Source organism: Lingula anatina, chromosome 1, assembly GCF_051362555.1.
Source record: "Lingula anatina isolate TDL-2025a chromosome 1, LinAna3.0, whole genome shotgun sequence".
Classification (NCBI taxonomy): Eukaryota; Metazoa; Brachiopoda; class Lingulata; order Lingulida; family Lingulidae; genus Lingula; species Lingula anatina.
This window is the reverse complement of record NC_141767.1, coordinates 58,757,263-58,777,290: the sequence shown is the minus strand read 5'-3', so window position 1 is coordinate 58,777,290 and position 20,028 is coordinate 58,757,263. Positions and strand designations below refer to the sequence as shown.

Sequence of the window (20,028 nt, the reverse complement as noted above, 5' to 3'; positions counted from 1 at the left end):
CCACAAGTGGAATGAGAAACAAAATTTATACAATCTGATCCACTGTAGCTTACCCTACCTCTGACATGGAAGTGGTATATTAATTAATAGTTTAGAAATATCAAAATTGCAGTATTGTACCCTTAGAGAGCGGGTATACTCTGGTTTATGTTCCACCACTGGTCTGTACACAGCATTGGCTGTGGTGTTCAGGTCCATCTGTTCATGCTCTAGATTCATTATGTCATCAGGTTTACTCTGAAAATCCAACTCAAGCATACCATCACTTGACCTGGGGAAGGGAAAGAGAACAAACTTAATGAGTTATAGATATAAACTGATCAATCAAATCTATAGTGGGGTATTAGGTAAAAACTGCCATTTGTATTCCTCGACTTTTTTTGCTACCTACATATACTATAAATCGTATTGTAAGGAGCAGTAATTGCTGTATTTCAATTCACTTATATGGATGACTTGCAAAAACTTTGCAGACATATTAGAGTTCACACACACATACGCACACATGCACTCACATTTATTGGTCACTTTTTCATTCAGATATTGACAGTAAACCAATTCAGTGTCTATATGTAGATAAGCTTCAGGTTGAATTAAATGCAACCAAAGTACCTTTTGAGATTATAGATGATAATTTCTGTCCCAGTCTGCCCAGAAATAGCCTGAAATTCATCTAAAAGTTCCTTTTCTGAATGGAAGAATGAGTGCGTTGTAATGGCATCAATGCTACCTTGGGTGTCTGGAGCATGTAGTATTTGACCTAAAGTAAAACACAAGATCAAGTTACATATGTGACAGTGAATAAAAACAAGGCAGCAAAGCTGTCAAATGTACAGACAAAAAGCAGGAAATAACTGCACAAAATAGGCTACTGTCAATTCTGATGCAAAAGTACATTATGTTAAACTGCAAATTCAACATCAAATTTTTATTATGCTCAACAGGTAATACCAATGTAAGTAAAATGTGTAACAAGCATAAGGCTTCAGGCCCATGGGAGTTCAAGTTACACTTTGAAAATGTATAACTTTCACAAAAAGAAGCCAATTAGACTGCTTTTCCAACTGAGGCAGCATTTTAGCCCTGTATTTCTTTTTGGCAATCCTAAGTAACTTGGTTTTCCCATAATGGTCATCATGGCAGCAGCTCCCAGAATTTTCTTCTATTCTGATGGAATATTACATAATGGTTAACAGCATAATGACCATCAATTTTTAATAATAAAATAAACATATCATGGATTTTCAGAAAGTGTGACTAGCATGGGTCTTCGAGGAACTTCAAAGTCACACCTTGAAAATGCCAATAAGTTAAAAATTAAATTTTCACAAAAAAACTGTTTAACTGGCAGAAAGAATTACTTAACAGACTGCATTGCCTACTGAAGCTGTATTTTAGTCCCATGTTTCTTTCCTGTAAGTTTGAGAGCAGTAAGTGACATGGTTTTTCTTATATGGTCATCATGGGAGCAGTGCCTAAAATAGTTTTTTTTTCAAATTTTGATGCAAGATTACATAATGTTTAACAGCATAATGACCATCAACTTTAGTAACATGGATATTCAGAAAATGTGACTAGCAAAGGTCTTCAGGCCCATGGAACTTCAAAGTCACAACTTGAAAATGACAAAATGTAAACAAGACAGCACTGTTCTGAAATGTTTTTTCCCCATTTTTAACAATTTTTAACATATATCAAAATTCACAGTTTACTGCCATTTATATATAATCAACTATAAAAATTAATGAGATAGGAAAAATATCAATAGAGCAGTGTTAAATGTCCAATTTCTTCCCAGAAGAATTTCATCAGCTGTGTTAAGTTTTAAGAATGATGTGAATTTTTCTTCAGTCAACAGCTAATATGGAGGTAAAACCTATCTCAATATTAGCTGTTGACTGAAGAAAAATTCACATCATTCAAATTTCTTCCATTCTGAGATTCTGAACATAGTGAATGATTGAATCTGACAAACTGCAATGATATGAGTTTATTTCAATTTTTGAAAATTTATTTCACAATACACGATAACAAGTTTACCATAATATATATATAATATATTTTTTTATTTAGACTCGGCTGTCGTACTAACTGCATTACAGACCCTGGGCATTTTGCTAATTGAAAATTGAAAGCTTTATAGTAGTCATATATCTGTCAAGAATGAATAAGGGTAAGCAAGATGGCAATTTAGCTGTAGATAAATACTCACATAACTAATTGGTGAGGTCATTTTAGAGCATTTATTTTCTAAGATACCAAAATAAAGAAAGATGACATTATAACAAGCTAATATATTACTATTAGGCTGTATTCACATGCAAAATTTAAAAAATCCATTGGTGGTATCTAGTGTTCACGGTATGTTTACTCTGTAGCGATATTAATTAGCAGCGTGAGCTAGTCATTTCCAAAGCTGTAATTAATTTGTGCTGCTAGTTATTTATGCCATGGGGTATTCAGCATTAAAACAATAAAGTATAAAATGTACAGCTTGAACATAATGAATAAATGACTCTTAGAATACAGAGCATTTGTAAATATGACCAGTATGGAATGTGCTAGACCAGAACTGCATGTCTGCAACAAAACCAGGGGTACATATTAGCCATGAAAAATAACATTTTGTTCATTTCTAAGACAAATATTTTTTACATATCTTTTTTACTTTCAATTTTATAAAACTAACTGTATTCACAAAATAAGAAATGATAGGAGAAACTCTGTTTTGCTATGCTCCATAAAATACAATTCAACTCATTCAATAGCCATACAGATTTCTTAAAAAATCTTTTTCTGACATTTTTTTGCTACCAACATTTAAATAGTCAAAATGAATAAACTTGAATAATTTACTCTAAATTGTCTTCTCTATCAGAGGTACAAAACTGTACATGACATTGTTTTTTGTTCAAGTATACTGAGTGTTCTTCAGTGTGAAGAATGAACATTTCAACTTCACAAATAACACATCTCCAACAGTGTCAATTATATTATAACATTTATTGTTCTTTCCTCATACTATGAGTAAGAAGAGAAATCCTATGCTTGAGCCCAGTCTTGTTTCCATAAACCCCATGGAAAGAAGTTACAAGTGAACATTAATCTTCTCCAAGTAGGTGGTATTTTCCTTTCTGAAATTAAGAAATATATGTAACATGACATGTTAATCTCATAAAGATTTGTCACTGCTCAATTTGGTTGGTTTTTTTTAATGGGTTTGGTACACTGAAATTGACTAGACAGCAAAGCTGGCAAAGTAGCAAGTGATCCAGTTTTAAGGGATATATAAGCCACTGAAAATGTCAATGTGTGGAAAAAAAATGATATAAAAATAATGACTGCTGTAAATTGTTAACTGATCATGCTGATTTTAAAAAGCAACCTGTTTCTTTACCAAACAAATGTACTTCTTAAAATGATAGTGAAACAAGAATATGGTTTGGTAGGTATGGGGCAAAGGACACCAGCCAAGTCTATCTCCTTTTTTATTATGCCATGTTTTAAGTTAAAAGGGAAAGATGGTATTTCTTCTTGAACTATAACTGTCTTTAATATGATGATTATGTTCTTGCTTTCGTCATTTATGTAAAATATTATATATAAATATATATTTAACAATATAATATGTAAAATTTTATAAAAGTAAAGAAGAGCACAATAATGTGTGAAAATGTATGAGTAATCATGTAACTTAGAATTGAAAGAAATAAATAATTCGGTAAACAAATATCATTGGTCAATTTCAAGTATTATGAAGTTGAAGAAATGGGTGTGACATTATTTTTCCACATGTATAGGTAAAAGTAAATAACTTTTTAAAGAAGGGGTAAATTCGTAAGGTTTTGTTAATGTTTTTTCTTTCTTTTTTGAAGTGTTATTCTCTGAAACTTCTGCACATGTGTTTAGCTATATATGTGGTTGGAAGTACATAGGTTAAATGAAATTTGGAAACAATCTGTCTTATAATCTGTAATATAAATTTAAAGACAATTTTTGGGAAAAGACAAACAGACTGGAAAGTGATCACCAAAATAAGTGGGCAAAACTATAAGTTTAAGATCTGTATGATTAAAGTTTGTGAAGACGAGATCTAAGGCCGAGTCATAATTGGTAGTTGGAGTTGTGACATGTTGTGTAAACATAAGGTCTTGGCACATCATTTTTCTGAGAGCATTTGCATTGTTTTTATGGAGCCAGTTGACATTAAAGTCACCTATAATAACACATTTGTCTGTCTTATCAATAGTGTCAAGAATATTTCTCAAAGCCTCAAGAAGTACCTGCATTTTACCATGAGGAGGTCGGTAAATTGTGATGACAACTAAGTCAGGAAACTGATCCAACCGTGTGACAGTAATCTCAATTCCAGAGAAATTGCAATTTTTTGGAAAATTCTCTGCATATCTATGGTGACTGTAGATAGCAGTACCATGCTGTCTATGAAGAGTACTATCATTTCTGTGAAGATATTTATCTTTTAGCTGGTATTTTGTATTTAGGTCTTTAATTGCAAATCTGGTCTCAGTGAAAGCACATACATCTGCTTTCGCTACATCAAGATTCTCTCTGATATCATCAATGTATTTGTGAAGAGAACAGCAATTCCAATGGATTATTTTGAAGTGGTCATCTGGTTGTTCAAATAGAAATGATATTGATTTAACAAGCTGTGCTTCTTGCCTTAAACGTTTCATTTCTTGTTTAACTTTGTCAGAAATGCATATTTTACTGGCATTTAATTCCAAAATATGCAACCCTTCTAATTTTTCTACTCGACTAAGTGCAACATAATGCATGTGCTCATTTTTTCTGCCGCTGAGATCTACAACTAATTCTTTCAATGTGTCACCTTGACATCTGTGTATAGTTTTTGCAGCAGACAACTGCAGTGGGAATTGTTTTCTTACAACTTGATACTGTCCTGTTTTTCCCAGGTGAAATTGTCTTTTAACAGGAAAGATAGGTGTCCATGTTTTTGAAATTTTGCTATTATATAATGGTTTGTTCATTCTTCTGACATTTTTGCCAATGTCCTCTGCATCAAATTGTACCCAAATTAATTGTCTGTCTAAATCTACCAGTTTCACAACATTTGGTGCACCATTAGTAATGCCATCTTCTGTGTCAACATTTAGGACAACTTCAGTTCTTTCCCCAACTGCAATATGCAGAATCCTTCGTAAATTCATGGTTTTTTTATGATCCAATGGAATTTGCTTTCTGATGTTGTTTTCTAAATGTTTTGGTACAGGCCCAGTGATAGTATCAGTGGCTGCAATTTGAAATTTTTCTCCTTTCGCATTTTGATAACTGGCATGATTGAAATTTTCTACCAGAGAATTTGTTTGGAAAACATGTAGTAATGGTTGTTGGCTAGTTTTTGATTGATCAAGTTGACGTTCACTTAGAACTTTTATGTCTTTGTCTGTGTGATGTCCTTCTCTAAGCCTATTTAAAATTTCTGCAAACTCTTTACTGTCTTTCTGACGCATAATCTCAGTCAGTTCATACATGTGAAAATGTTTCTGCCACAAATTAGTAGCTAATGGATAATAGTCATTGTTTGGATTTTCAAATATCCAGTTATCAAACACAGGCTTCAGTTGAAATAGGTCACCTATAGCCACAATGCTAACACCTCCAAACAATCTGTCATTGTTTTTTAGTTCTTTTAACCGTTCATTGATGAAACTTAACATTTTACTCCCAACCATTGAAACTTCATCAATAAAGAGAACTTTAAGTGATCCAAGTTTGTATCTGAAACTGTTTAACACATCAGCACTGAGTCTTTTATATTTGAGACTCTGATTTGCAGGAATTTTCAGTAAACTGTGAATTGTGTGGCCACCAATATTATACGCAGCTTTTCCTGTAGGAGCAATCAAAGCAACTCTAATTGTCCGGAAGTCTTCACCAGGTAAACTTGACAAGTACTTTAAAATACCTTGATACAGAGCACGAGTGACAAATGATTTCCCCACACCAGCACCTCCAGACAGGAATATGTGAAATGGATCAGAATTGGATTTGATTAAATGTAAAACATGATGGAAAAACTCTAACTGTTGTCTGTTCATGTTTCTAATCATTTTAAAGTAACTGATATCAGGTATTTCTTTATTAACAATTTCTTCTTCAGTGCAACTTTTGGCAGATACATGTATACCCAAATCTTCTGCTAAGTCATAGGACAGACCAACAGAAGATTGTACCACATCACTAGGTTCACACTGATCAGCTTCATTTTGACATTCAGTATTTGGTGCAACAGTGGCCCACATATCTTCATCTTCACTATCCATGTTATTTAGATCTTCCATTGCTCTGTGCAATTCATCTTTAGCTGGAGAATACATTCTCTGTTGTTCCCTAATCTCATTTTCTAAATGTTGACATCTCTGTTCATAACTTTCAAAATTTTTTTTCAAAATGTCAGATTCTTCATTTCTCCATGGAATATACAACATCAATAGCTCACGGTAATGCTTTTCAGGATATAAACTCTCACTGAACCAAACACTGCGAATAATTTTTGCTTTTTTTCTTTTAATAATGTCTGTTTCACATGGAATATCATGAATATCATCCTCAAAATTTTCAAGGTCATGCTTTTCCAATGGCATACCATCTGTATCTAATATTCTAGAAGATCTTTTTTTGCTTCCGCCAATAATGTTCAAATTGTTGTCATAATATGCAGCAAAATCTGCAAGGGAAATATTGTCCAAGGAAGGTAAGCGCCTGCTATAACGTTTCAAAAGATTGCTGGACTCAATATTGTCAGATTCATCTTCTAATTCTTTTATTTCTTCCAGTGGCTTAAGTAATCGTACTCTGTCTTCAGGGGGTGTAGTGTTAATGAATACAAATGATCGAGAAGCTCTTCTCATGGGTAACTGTAAAGTGATGTAGGAAGCTTCTTGAGCAGAAATTTCAACATTATTAAGAAATTTGTTTCCAATGTGACGGACTTGCTGTTTTATGTCACTGTTACCTTCTCTAGCTTCTTTGCAAGCTTGATAAAGTAAATCTGACATGCCTCTTTGTCCTTTAGAAATGTAATTTACAATATATGTTGCACAAGCATAGATGTCTAAAACAAACTGAATATCCATATTTGCTCTCCATGCTTGTAAACATGACCTGGAATAATTGTTTATCCAAATTTCACAGGGCAGTCTTTTTAAGAACAAAGTATCAGTTTTGATTGTAGATCTCACTGCCAAAATGTAATCTTCTTCTGAGACTTGTACTTTATTTAAAAATTCTTCAAATGTTAGACTAACACATGTAAAATTTTTGTCATTTATAATATTATGAATCTTTGTCCAAACTTGTGCATATTCTTTCTTCTGTGAAGTATCTTCAAGGGGTTTCAGAATAATACTTTTTTTCATCGGAGGCTGTGGAAAATGGAATCTGCAAGATTTTTTCAAATTCTTTATACATGTCCTTGTATGTTTGTGTGTCTGATAAGATACAAGTTCTTTTATTGGATCATCTTCATTTGGTTTGCTACAGCAAATTGTGCTATCAACAAATTGTATGATGTCTTCATTAGAATTGACACCATAAATAGGTGCATTTTCTATCCAAAGCAGCATGTGAATATGTGGACTACCTCTGTGTTGAAATTCTACACGGTAAAAAAAATCTTGTATTTTACCTAATGGTGCTACTTTGTGGCACAAAAAGTGATGTATCAAACACTGGACTTGATAATCAAAATGCCGTGCACAAGTAATGGGATCACTCTGAATCAAGCGACATTTTTCATCCCAGCTTAGCTGTTCTAACTCTGATTCTGAGTAATGTCTATTATCTACTAATTGACCAAGAGTTCCAAGTAAATGATTCCATTTTGTTTCAGCAGAAGAAAAACTGCAGAAAAAAGTTGCTGCTCCTAGCTGACGTATCATTGCAAATAAATCTTTTTTTGCTTTCTCAAAATATGGGGGGGAACCACGTACTCCTTTTAGGAATGTATAACCTTCATCAAAATGTAAAAGTTTCTCAATGGCTCCAGACTGTTTCAAATCTCCTGCAGTGAGTTTCTTTCCACTAGTTTTATGTTTTCTTACAGCAAGAGAAGCTGACCCAATCAATCTTTTCATCTGTAGTTTTTTTGCTTTAAAAAATATGTTGTCAACACACATTGCTGCTCTTCTGTCATTGCGTCTTAATTCCGACTTGCAAATGTCACTGTAGTGTACAGGGACAAGTCTGTTTTGATTTGCAGGCCTTGCATTGCCAAGAAATATTTCAGGAAAAGCCAATTCCTCACAGTGTTCATCTCTGAATATGCTGAGTGGATGACCTTCTTGGCCAGGTGCAAAAGAATAAATTTTCTCTCTCTCTGTGTCTTCTAAGAAGTCTCTACCTGTTAACATTGTATCTCTTATACCAGGTTTCATTTCTTCCTCATCAATTTCGTCCCAATCTGTAGTATCATTTTCCTGTAAGTATTTACTTATATCTGATTTAGCTCGTGTTACCTGCTTTGTTTGCAGCAAGTTCTTGTATATGCTATCAGCAGACAATGATGAGTCGCATACACTCTGCACGATATCATAGTGATCAGAGTTTGTATTTTGTAGGTAAATAGCTGTCTCGTGTGAATGATTGTTCTGGTCAAGAAAGTTAGCAGAATACTTTAACCATTTCCAAGAGTCACCAGGCTTGCAGTAGACATAGATGTCCGTTTGTAGCAGATGTGCTGCAGCAAGTATTTCTGTTTCAGTACCCCAAACATTTACACTATCCATGCGGGTTCGTCTAATATAATTTGCTGAGGTGCTGTCATTATCGCCTAACATACTACTTGCAAAAGCATACTCAAGCTGCTTCATATGACTGACGATTTTGTTTCTAAGTATAATGTGATTATTATCATACAACATGTCAGAACCAGTGATGGTAAAAGACAAACTTCGAAAAAAACAATTACCATCTCCAATAACTTTCTTCAACTGCCTAGGATTTGTCAAGAGAATATCACTACCAGTTTCAGGCCAATTGTGTGGACGCTTTAATGGTAAGTTTAGTTTCTTGGTTATTTTCTCTTGCCAGAGGGCATCTACAGGCATAAAATGGAATGAAGTATTGTCAGTCCGTATGTGTTGTACCTCATTTTCAGATTCACAATATGTAGGTAATATATGTCTTTGCTGTAAGTATGATAACTCCTTTTGCAAGTGTGAAACATTTCTTACTCTGTGTCGAATTTTTTTTACAGTTCTGAAGTATCTTGAGTACCATGTTCTTCCTTGTTTTTTTCTTTTGAACAAGCCATAATAACTCAGTTTCAAATGCTTATATTTTCTTAGAATATGGTGGCGCTTATAAGCAATGAGTTTTTCAATTCGTTCTCTACTAGAAGCTCTGATTGTATTTATCTTCTTGCGATATCTTGATCTGCCTCTCTCTTGTGATTTGAATGCAGGTACACCAAAAATGTGTGGTTGTTTTGAAAAACCAGCACCTTTTCTTTCACTCTGAATAGTAGCCACAAATTTGTCAACATCAACAGATGGATCATATTTATAAGGCTTGTCTAAAATGACATAGAATTCATCTGCAAAATCACCATCCTGATCCATAAGATGCCCTTCTTCAGAAAATTGAATGTTTTTACAACTAGCAGGGCATTCAACACAAACATATTCTTTCAGTAAGTTTTGTATTTGTTCCTCACGCAAGTTATAAATAGTTGTATGCTCTTTTTTTGTTTGTTCAAATGTGTCAGATCTGCAGGGATTTTCTTCTAATTTCCATGTTGTGTCTACAGTTATTCCCTTTTCTTGATATAATTTTCCATTTGCAGTTAACCAAGCTGCAGCTTCAAGTACTTTGTTAGGTCTTACATTCTGAGCATATGCATAATTTTTAAATTTCACATTTCTTTTGAGCTGAACTTTAATTGTAGAGCTATCTGCCTCAGTTCTTGGTAACTTTGTTACAGTGGATGTAACATCTGCTGGTATATTTACAACATTTCCTTCTAATTTGTATTGTTTTCCACGAGGAGCTTGTTGAAGCTTCATGAAAACTAACCTTGGGCTAGTTAATCTCCACTCTAAAGGTTTTAAATCCAAGAAGCTGGGTTTTTCTGGAAACGACAGGCCATTCACCATAGCGCATGGAGGAATTTTGTTCTTTTTCAAATGAGAAGAGCATGTTAAACATATCCAATTACTGTCAAATAAATCACCAGTTTCTTTGCAATGTTTAACTGCATTATTTTCTAAATTCATGATAGACTCTGAATTTATCACAGTATGCCTGTACCAAAGTTGTTGACATATACAACATGTGTAAATACAACCTTCAGCAACTTTTTTGTGGAATTGTTGTATTAACTGTTGAAGATTAGTATTGATTTTCTGCCTCTTATTACGTTTAGCAAATGAATCAGATTTTTTTTCATGTTTTCTGAATTCGGGATCAGATCTTTTTAACCTTTTATTACTTCTCTCAGTTACTTTGTAATAAGGATCAGACCTTTTCAAGTGCTTGTGCTTCAGAATTTTGGTCTTCATATCAGACTGAGAGCGTTTTAGTCGCTGAGATTCTTGTTCCTTTTTCCTATACTGTGGATCTGCCCTTTTCAACTGTTTGTGCTTTAAAATTTTGCTCTTCTCATCGACCTGAGAACGTTTTAGTCTCTGAGATTCTTGTTCGCGCTTTCTGAACTGTGGATCAGACCTTTTCAACTGATTGTACTTTAAAATTTTGCTCTTCTCATCGACCTGAGAGCGTTTTAGTCTCTTAGATTCTTGTTCGTGCTTTCTGAACTGTGGATCAGACCTTTTCAACCGATTGTACTTTAAAATTTTGCTCTTCTCATTGACCTGAGAGCGTTTTAGTCTCTGAGATTCTTGTTCGCACTTCCTGAACTGTGGATCAGACCTTTTCAACTGATTGTACTTTAAAATTTTGCTCTTCTCATCGACCTGAGAGCGTTTTAGTCTCTGAGATTCTTGTTCGCGCTTCCTGAACTGTGGATCAGACCTTTTCAACTGATTGTACTTTAAAATTTTCCTCTTCTCATCGACCTGAGAGCGTTTTAGTCTCTGAGATTCTTGTTCGCGCTTCCTGAACTGTGGATCAGACCTTTTCAACTGTTTGTGCTTTAGAATTTTGCTCTTTTCATCAACCTGAGAACGTTTTAATCTCTGAGCATTTTGTTCGGCTTTCCTGTACTGTGGATCAGATCTAAGAAGTTGCATCCTGATTTTATTTTTCTCTCTTTTCAAAATATTTCTGTCAGTGCTACTGGTTCCCGTAAGTGAGGTATCCAAAAGAGTTTTATTCACTGCGTCAATTTTGCTTTGTTGTTTGTCTTCTGTCCATTTTAACTGCCTCTTCATTTCATCATGTAGTCTTTTTAAATGGGGTTTGTGCAAATTTGTTTTATCAAAAATGGATGAAATAGAATCAGAGGTAATGGTATTACCAGTGTGTTTTGTTAATGGTACCTTCTTCATTGAACCCACTTTTGAATATTGAACACTTTTTTCCACAGGTTTTAAGGATGTTTTTAATGTAACCATATTGGGTTCATTTTTTTGAATTTCAGGAAAAACTACTGATTCTTTCTTTAATTTGTGGGGTACCGATGATAGCTTTGGGTTGACTGGCATGTTAGATTTTACAGACTTATCTGATGGTGAAAAATGGTCTGAATATATTATAGACTTACTTGAATGACCAGGGGCATCAGTGGCACTCAAACTGACAGGATAGGCTGTGTCAACTGTAGCATCTGTCTTGTCTGAAGCATCTGTATAAGCTGCATGAACAGTAACATCTGAAGCAATGGGAATGTCAGTGTGTTCAGGAAATTCAGTGTTTTCAATAACTGCATTATTTTCACTTTTTTCAGTGTTTTCAGTAATTTCACTGTTTTTTTCAGTAATTTGTGTAATCTCAGTATTTTCAGTAATTTCATTGCTTTTTTCAGTATTTTCACTGCTTCTATCAGTAATTTCACTGCGTCTATCAGTAATTTCACTGCTTCTATCAGTAATATCAGTAATTTCACTGCTTCTATCAGTAATTTCACAGTTTTTCACAGAGCCCACCGAGGTGGGCGTGCCTGCCGAAGCAGGCACAATAGTAGACGTGGCATCCTTAGTCACCCTCTTGCGACTTTTCTTGATCATCTTCTTCTGATGTGCCCTTCTTTGGACCATGCTTTGTTTTTTCAACCTAGGCATCTAGAAATATGAAAAAATACATATTTATTGGCAAACCATAATAGAAACTAAGAGAGTTGTAAACAGTTTCTTTCGAGTGCAACTGCTTAAGAGGCCCTTAACAAACTACCAAGACTAACAAGTGCACCGAAAATAAAACATTATCAAACAAAAACATTATTTACTGATGTGTTGTTTCTGTAATTAAAGGTACATGCCGATGGAGTGCGAATCCCCAGTAATACATGTACATGTAATCTACCTCTACTAGTTACTTGTATAACAAAAATGAAGTTGACATGCCAATGAACAAAACAATTTAATCACTTCATCAACAATAAAATAGCCTTAAACTATCTCATTTAAATTGATGGTTAATTTGGATTACTTATCTAACCTACTAAAATTTATCAGTCCCATTTATATACAGCAGAGAAAGCAGATAGAAGAATGTATTCACATATGCCTTTTGGTGTTGTTTTACAAAATGCTAGTTAATTATAACACGGGGTACTCAGGACACAGACCATGAATACTAGATACCGTCAATGGATTTTTGGATTTTTGGAATTTGGATTTTTAATTAGAACGGTGCCTTACATACAATGTTTTATTCCATTTTAATAGAGTCAGAATAATATAATATTGGATTCCTTGCAAAGCATAATATTTGTTGTGCCCATCATATTACTGTCATTACAGATTACATAACTACACATAATAATAATAATAATAATAATAATAATAATAGCCCAGTTTCTACTTCCAGCACCGAGCTGGTTTATATTGAGTCTGGTAGTATTATTTGTCTTAAGATGCCAAAGCTCAGAAATGTAAATTAAGGGCATCAGGTATGCTAAAAAAAAAAAAACTATTATTTAAGGTTTGTTTAGTTATTAAGGTCAAATGGAAAAAGAAAAGACTTCAGAAGAAAATAGGACTTTTGGAACATGTTCAGACCTGCTTTAAGCTACTCTTTTTAAATATGAATTGATTTGTTATAATCAAGTTGTCAGGAAACAAGTGAAATTAGTAAGCTACAGCTACTGAAAAAGAAGTGCAATGATATATAACACTTCATTATATACAGAATATCTGTAAATAATACCTGGATGGATTTTTTACAAGGTAACTAAATTACAAGGGTTGTAGTAAGTAGCGAGCCTCGTGTGGAAGGGGTTAAGCAGCGATATCCCTTTTCAGCCCTTCTATTTCCTGACTATTTAAAGGTGTGTAGCCAAAGTTTGGTGTCATTTGATTAGTTTATGTCGACGAGGAAGCACTCTCAAATAAGCAAGGCAAGTGATTTTTGTGAAATGCCCCTGCTCACAAGTCTGTCATTGCCATGGCTGCAATCAACGAGTGTGGCTTTGAACTGATAGAACATACACCAACATCCTGATCTTGCTTCCTCTGACTATTATCTATTTCCCAAATTGAGTAAGGCCATTTCAGGTACTCACTTTGTGTCAGATGATGACATCATACGTGAAGTGGAGGGGTTTCTGAATGTCCAAGGGAAGGGCTTCTATGAAAGTGGCATACAGTCTCTCAAAACTCACTGGCAAAAGTGTATAGATACTCAAAGAGAGTATGTTGAGAAATAAACAAAAATACTTGTAAAATGTGTACCCCTTCTATATGAGGCTAACTACTTATCAATCAACCCTCATACAACCTAATTGCTATCGGCCTCCCGAACAGGTATATTAAAGAACAAAACATGGATAAAGGAACTTGGTACATTTGATAAATGTAAACTTGTACTTATTACTTTAGTCAAAAGATAAAAATATCAGCAGTCGCAATTTGCACATTGAGACATGTGAAAAGTAAAACAAGGATAAAGTGACAGCAGTTGAAAAAAAATTCTAAGATTGCTACACAGAAGTTATAAAAGGTGAAGACCAGTTACCAAAAAAGCTACTTGTATGGGTTATTAAATAAACATTTAATTGATCCATCCATTAAGAAATATTCAAATTGTTGATCTCCTAATGATGAACGTAAACAAAGTAATTAATGTTCAAAGGGAATATTCATAATAAGTTATCTTTAGCTGACTTGGATAAATGCTGGGGAGTCTCTGCTTGGAAGCTTAATCCATTTATTAACCAAACAGTACCTTTTTATATGGAGAGGGAAAAAGAACTGGTCTCATCTATAAGGGTCTATTCCCACAACTTTAGATCGATCTATCACCGCGGGGAGTCTCACCAGACTAACGTCAGATAATCCCCCTTAAGTGTCCGTCCCCGCCCACTACAAGCCATAAGGGGCAATTAACTTTCGTGTCCGCCCGGCTGACAGCTATTCAGCGCGAACCCCCAGGGAGTTAGGTCGATCCAAAGTAGGTCGATCTAATCTATGGAAATGGGGTGTAAGATGCTAAAGTGTGGTATTGATGGTTACCTTTAACAATCATACTATGAAGTAAATGCGCACTAAATTAAAAGGATATTTTCATTAATAAAAGGGCTGCTACTAGTAACTCATTCCCTCTGTAGGGATCTAGGTGATACTCTGTAGGTGATACTCTTAGCACAACAGTGTTCAATATGCTCATTGATGCTCTGGGTGACAAGTTAATTCAGCCCAACACTAATCTGGTCCTCATTTCTGAACCAAACACCTGTAAATTGCACGTTTTAGACAGATGGACTAATTAAGGGTCTGTTATGTATTCAAAAGCAACCTTCAAATGTGAACAATCAATCATGAACAAAAATGGTGCAAACTTTTTTGAGCCTTTTCTCATATTTGGAGAAACCAATCAGTGGATACTGACATTTCAGATTTCAGGAAAGTATACAACAGTATTATATTTAAGTAATAAAAATTGCCATAAAGGCTTGATGTTTCAAAATAACGAACCCACATATTGCCAACAATTAAGTATCTACCTATCTAAAAATACTGCCTTGGTATGTACTTGTCTGCTAGTAGATATCAATATTAAGTGCACACTGCTGGTACTTAGATGATCTTGAGACTTAAATGACAAGTATCTAAAACAATACTTACATTCTATTGCCACACTAATTATCCTGACAAGGTGCAATTGACTAAGTGGGTAACTGACTGACTGAGTAACTTCAACTGGGAACTGGAAGAAATAGAATGTTATATAAACTCAACTGACTATTATTTAATCTAGCACTGATGCTCTTAATATCTGAAACATATTCCTTTACTTTTGATAAGCTCCACATTGTTGAGAAGAAACTATGGTTACTCAAAAAATATATAGCATATAAAAATAATAATAATAATAATTATTATTATTATTATTATTTACAGTCTAAAATCCATATATAAAATGTTTAGTAGATTTTACAGAGGTAAAATGAACAGAATATGATCTAAAGAGTCAAAAATAAAAAATAAACAGTTGAGATATAAACGATATTGAAATATATGGTGCAATGTAAATTAATATATTCTGTAGGTCCCATTTAAAACAAGATGATCCGCCAACTAGCAGATCTGCCAACTAAATAGGGCTGACCCTACTTTAAAAATGATAGCGCTGAATCCAGAAGGTCTCACATCCTCAACATGCGCCCTTAAATGGATTTAAATTCATGCAGGGTTTAATTATTAGGCCCCTGCAGTTGTGGCATGTGTGGGGGCAAAAAGACCGTTAAGGAATAAATGGCATGGTTATTGAAGTGGGGTTAAAATTATTTAGTGGACGAATCTGCTTGTCAGTGGTCCCTCTATTCTGTTGCTTCAATAACCAACCCACATATTGCCAACAATAAAGTATCTACCAATCTAAAAGTATTTCCTTAGTATGTTCTTGTCTGCTAGTAGCTATCTATATAAAGTGCACACTGCTGGTACGTAGATGATCTTGAGACTTAAATGACAAGTATCTAAAACAATACTTACATACTATTGCCACACTAATTATCCTGACAAGGTGCAATTGACTAAGTGGGTAACTAACTGACTGAGTAACTTCAACTGGGATCTGGAAGAAATAGAATATTATATAAACTCAATTGACTATTATTTAAATCTAGCATTGATGCTCTTTATATCACAAACATAATAATAATAATAATAATAATAATAATAATAATAATACCCTAATAATAATAATAATAATAATAATAATAATAATAATAATATTTATTTACAGTCTAAAATCCATATATAATATGTTCAGTAGATTTTACAGAGGTTAAATGAACAGAACATGATTAATAGAGTCAATAATAAAAAAATAGCTGGTAAAGATATAAAGATATTGAAATATATGGTGCAATGTAAATAAATATATACTGCAGGTCCCATTCAAAGCAAGATGATCTGCCAATTAGCAGATCTGCCAACTAAATAGGGCTGACCCCACTTTAAAAATGATAGTGCTGAATCCCAAAGGTCTCACATCCTCCACATGTGCCCTTAAAAGGATTTAACCATGTGTCCAGGTTTAATTATAAGGCCCATCGGGCCATGCAGTTGTGGCGTGTGTAGGGGCAAGAAGACCGTTAAAGAATAAATGGCATGGTTTTTGAAGTGGGGTAAAAATTATTTAGTGGATGGATCTGCTTGTCAGTGGTCCCTCTATTCTGTTGCTTCAATAACCAACCCACATATTGCCAACAATAAAGTATCTACCAATCTAAAAGTATTTCCTTGGTATGTTCTTGTCTGCTAGTAGCTATCTATATAAAGTGCACACTGCTGGTACGTAGATGATCTTGAGACTAAATGACAAGTATCTAAAACAATACTTACATACTATTGCCACACTAATTATCCTGACAAGGTGCAATTGACTGAGAGGGTAACTGACTGAGTAACTTCAACTGGGATCTGGAAGAAATAGAATATTATATAAACTCAACTGACTATTATTTAATCTAGCATTGATGCTCTTAATATCACAAACATATTCCTTTACTTTTGATAAGCTCCACATTGTTGAGAAGAAACTATGGTTACTCAAAATATATATAGCATATAATAATAATAATAAATAATAATAATAATATTTATTTACAGTCTAAAATCCATAAAAAAATGTTTAGTAGATTTTACAGAGGTAAAATGAACAGAATATGATCAAAAGAGTCAAAAATAAAAAATAAACAGTTGAGATATAAACGATATTGAAATATATGGTGCAATGTAAATTAATATATTCTGTAGGTCCCATTTAAAACAAGATGATCCGCCAACTAGCAGATCTGCCAACTAAATAGGGCTGACCCTACTTTAAAAATGATAGCGCTGAATCCAGAAGGTCTTACATCCTCCACATGCGCCCTTAAATGGATTTAACCTCATGCAAGGTTTAATTATTAGGCCCCTGCAGTTGTGGCATGTGTGGGGGCAAGAAGACCTTTAAGGAATTTAACATATTTAGTGGACAGATCTGCTTGTCAGTGGTCCATCTATTCTGTTGCTTCAATAACCAACCCACATACTTCCTGCAATTTAGTAGCTGCCTAGATGTTCAAGTATTACCTTTTCTATATACTTGAATTCTAGTACTTAGCTATCTACATCAAATGCATAATTCTGGTATTTTGATGATCGTGAGACTTAAATGCTAATGATTTAAAACAAACAATACTTGCCACACTTATTATTCTGTGAAGCTTCAACTGAATTGCTTCTAACTTCAACTGTGAGCTGGAAGAAATATAATATTATACAAATTCAACTTAAAATGATTAAATCTAGCATTGATTCTCTTTATATCACAAAGGGGGCATCTCGATAGTCCGAAGGTTCATTGGTCCGAAAAGTGGTAACATTTTTGCCGATCTTTTAATCAAGGGCTCATTGGTCCGAAGGTTCTTTAGTGAACATTCAGACCAATGATTCTTCGGACTATTGCTATGGACCCATCACAAACATACTCCTTCACTTTTTATCAGCCACAATGTTGAGAAGAAACTATGGTTTCTACAAGTATATTAAAATATCACCAGTAATATTAGTACTTACTAGTACTGTAACACAGGATAAACCTTGACCCCCTTTTGGAGCAAAGTACACATGCTGTTAAACACCATAAAACAAATGCATTATCCTGTGAATCAATGAAAGGCAAATTTCCCCAATAAAGAAATGTGGCATCAATTCAGGCAAGCAAGACACCATTGCCATTTAATGAGATTTTTCACATAGCTATTCTTAACTTTCTTTAGTCGTGAATATTGTTGATGCACATCTCTAAAAGTTATGCACAGTTTTAAATACTATAGAGCTTTAGGATACAGATTTGACATAAACATCTTCAGTGTCTAATGTTATGTATGTATGATCTTTTCAACTGTTAATTAGGATTTATTAATTAGCTTTATTTTTGCTCTTTAATTGTTTTGCAATAGCAGTATAAATAACTCCTCTTAAAAACTAACATTAAACTAAAATTAACAACTTACCAAGCTTCTTCTGTAAACCTATGGCCTCCTTCACAATGTCTCTAGTTGCACATTTCTAGGTCACTGCATCTCATTAGTCAAATGAACTGGGGATTGTGGGAAACCTCCTGATGAGAGCTTAGAATCTTCCTAAGGGAGATCTGGCTTTTCTGTTAACCTTTCCACCCTTAGCAACAGTCTCTAGTTGCACATTTCTAGGTCACTGCATCTCATTAGTCAAATGAACTGGGGATAGTGGGAAACCTCTTGATGAGAGCTTATAGAATCTTCCCAAGAGAGTTCTGGCTTTTCTGTTAACCTCTTCACCCACAGTATAATAAAACAAGACAGCACTGTTCTGACATGGGTTTATTTCCATATTTAACACTTTCTAAACATAAAACAAAATAAACAGTGTACTGCAATTTTTATATGATCAACTAAGAAAATAGATGAGATGGGAAAAATATCAATAGAACAGTGTTAAATGTCCAATTTCCTCCATTCTTAGATTCTGAACATAGTGGATGACTGAATCTGACAAACTGCAATGATATGAGTTTATTTCCATTCTTGACACTTTATTACACAAAACACAATAACAAGTTTACCATAATTTTTACAAAATCAACTGAAAATATTGTAAAGATGCAGGAAATGTCAAACAAACACTTTTACGTATCTTATTACTTAAATAATAAAGCTATTAACATGCCTAAGAATTGAATCTGAGGAAATGCGAAAAAAACAGCTTCACTTCTAAAATAATGCCCCGATTATGCTGATTTTCGAACTCAATCTGCGTTTTAGTAAGATTGACCATTCCTGTGAGTTTAATGACAATGGGTCTCTCTGTTTTTCTTATATTGTGTTTACAGTGTTGCATATATGCTGAAAAATGAAAAAAAACAACACAACTACTAAAATAGTGGCCCGATCATGCCGATTTTCGAACTTGACCTGCGCTTTAAGAAGATTGATTACTCCAGTGAGTTTCATGACAACAGGCCTAACGGTTTTCCTTAAAATGTGTTTACAAGGTTGCATATATGCTGAAAAGTAAAAAAACAGCATAACTTCTACTATAATGGCCCGATCATGCTGATTTTCGAACTTGACCTGCGTTTTATGAATATTCATCAGCTCTGTTAATATAAAACCAAAAAGTAAAACTGTTTTCCACTTATCGTGTTTACGGTGAAAGTGCACGGCGACGGCATCGGCATCGGCATCGCCATCGGCGACGGCGACGACAGACGCAGGCGATGGCAATATGTACAGACACATCTGTGTCTGTACATAAAAATCATGTTAAAATTGTAACTGCAGAATCAGGATTCATCACAAAGCTATTGCTTTTTGAAGTGTAAATGGTTACCAACAAGAGTCTGAGTGGATGTTGAAATTCAGTGAATTCAGTAAGTTTTTAGAGTACTCAT

The 20,028-nt window shown here is 34.2% G+C and overlaps 2 protein-coding genes across 14 annotated transcripts in view; both read right to left on the bottom strand.

Moving 5' to 3' along the window:
- The window catches only part of LOC106166405 (MORC family CW-type zinc finger protein 3), a 41,572-nt gene that overhangs the window by 19,068 nt on the left and 2,476 nt on the right, over positions 1–20,028 (bottom strand). For both annotated transcript variants that reach the window (XM_013544963.2, XM_013544964.2), the window contains exons 5-6: positions 613–760; positions 121–271 (exon numbers count right to left, since the gene is read on the bottom strand). In XM_013544963.2, coding sequence (XP_013400417.2) covers positions 121–271; positions 613–760 — 299 coding nt within the window. The remainder of the gene's footprint in view (positions 1–120; positions 272–612; positions 761–20,028) is intronic.
- LOC147764831 (uncharacterized) lies at positions 1,976–20,012 on the bottom strand. Of its 12 annotated transcripts, none has more exons than XM_087001206.1 (7): positions 18,171–19,992; positions 17,798–17,852; positions 16,098–16,179; positions 15,228–15,309; positions 12,147–12,224; positions 11,708–11,815; positions 1,976–3,134 (listed from the first exon to the last, which is right to left on the bottom strand). In XM_087001206.1, exons 1-4 carry the CDS (start codon positions 18,236–18,238, stop codon positions 15,299–15,301), a joined length of 216 nt encoding a protein of 71 aa, XP_086857332.1. In that variant the 5' UTR covers positions 18,239–19,992; the 3' UTR covers positions 1,976–3,134; positions 11,708–11,815; positions 12,147–12,224; positions 15,228–15,298. The 12 variants fall into 12 exon arrangements, with proteins under 12 accessions (XP_086857332.1, XP_086857324.1, XP_086857323.1 ...); XM_087001198.1 differs by adding an exon at positions 16,953–17,030 and having other exon boundaries at positions 11,708–12,224; positions 18,171–19,250; XM_087001197.1 differs by adding an exon at positions 16,953–17,030 and having other exon boundaries at positions 11,708–12,224; positions 18,611–19,250.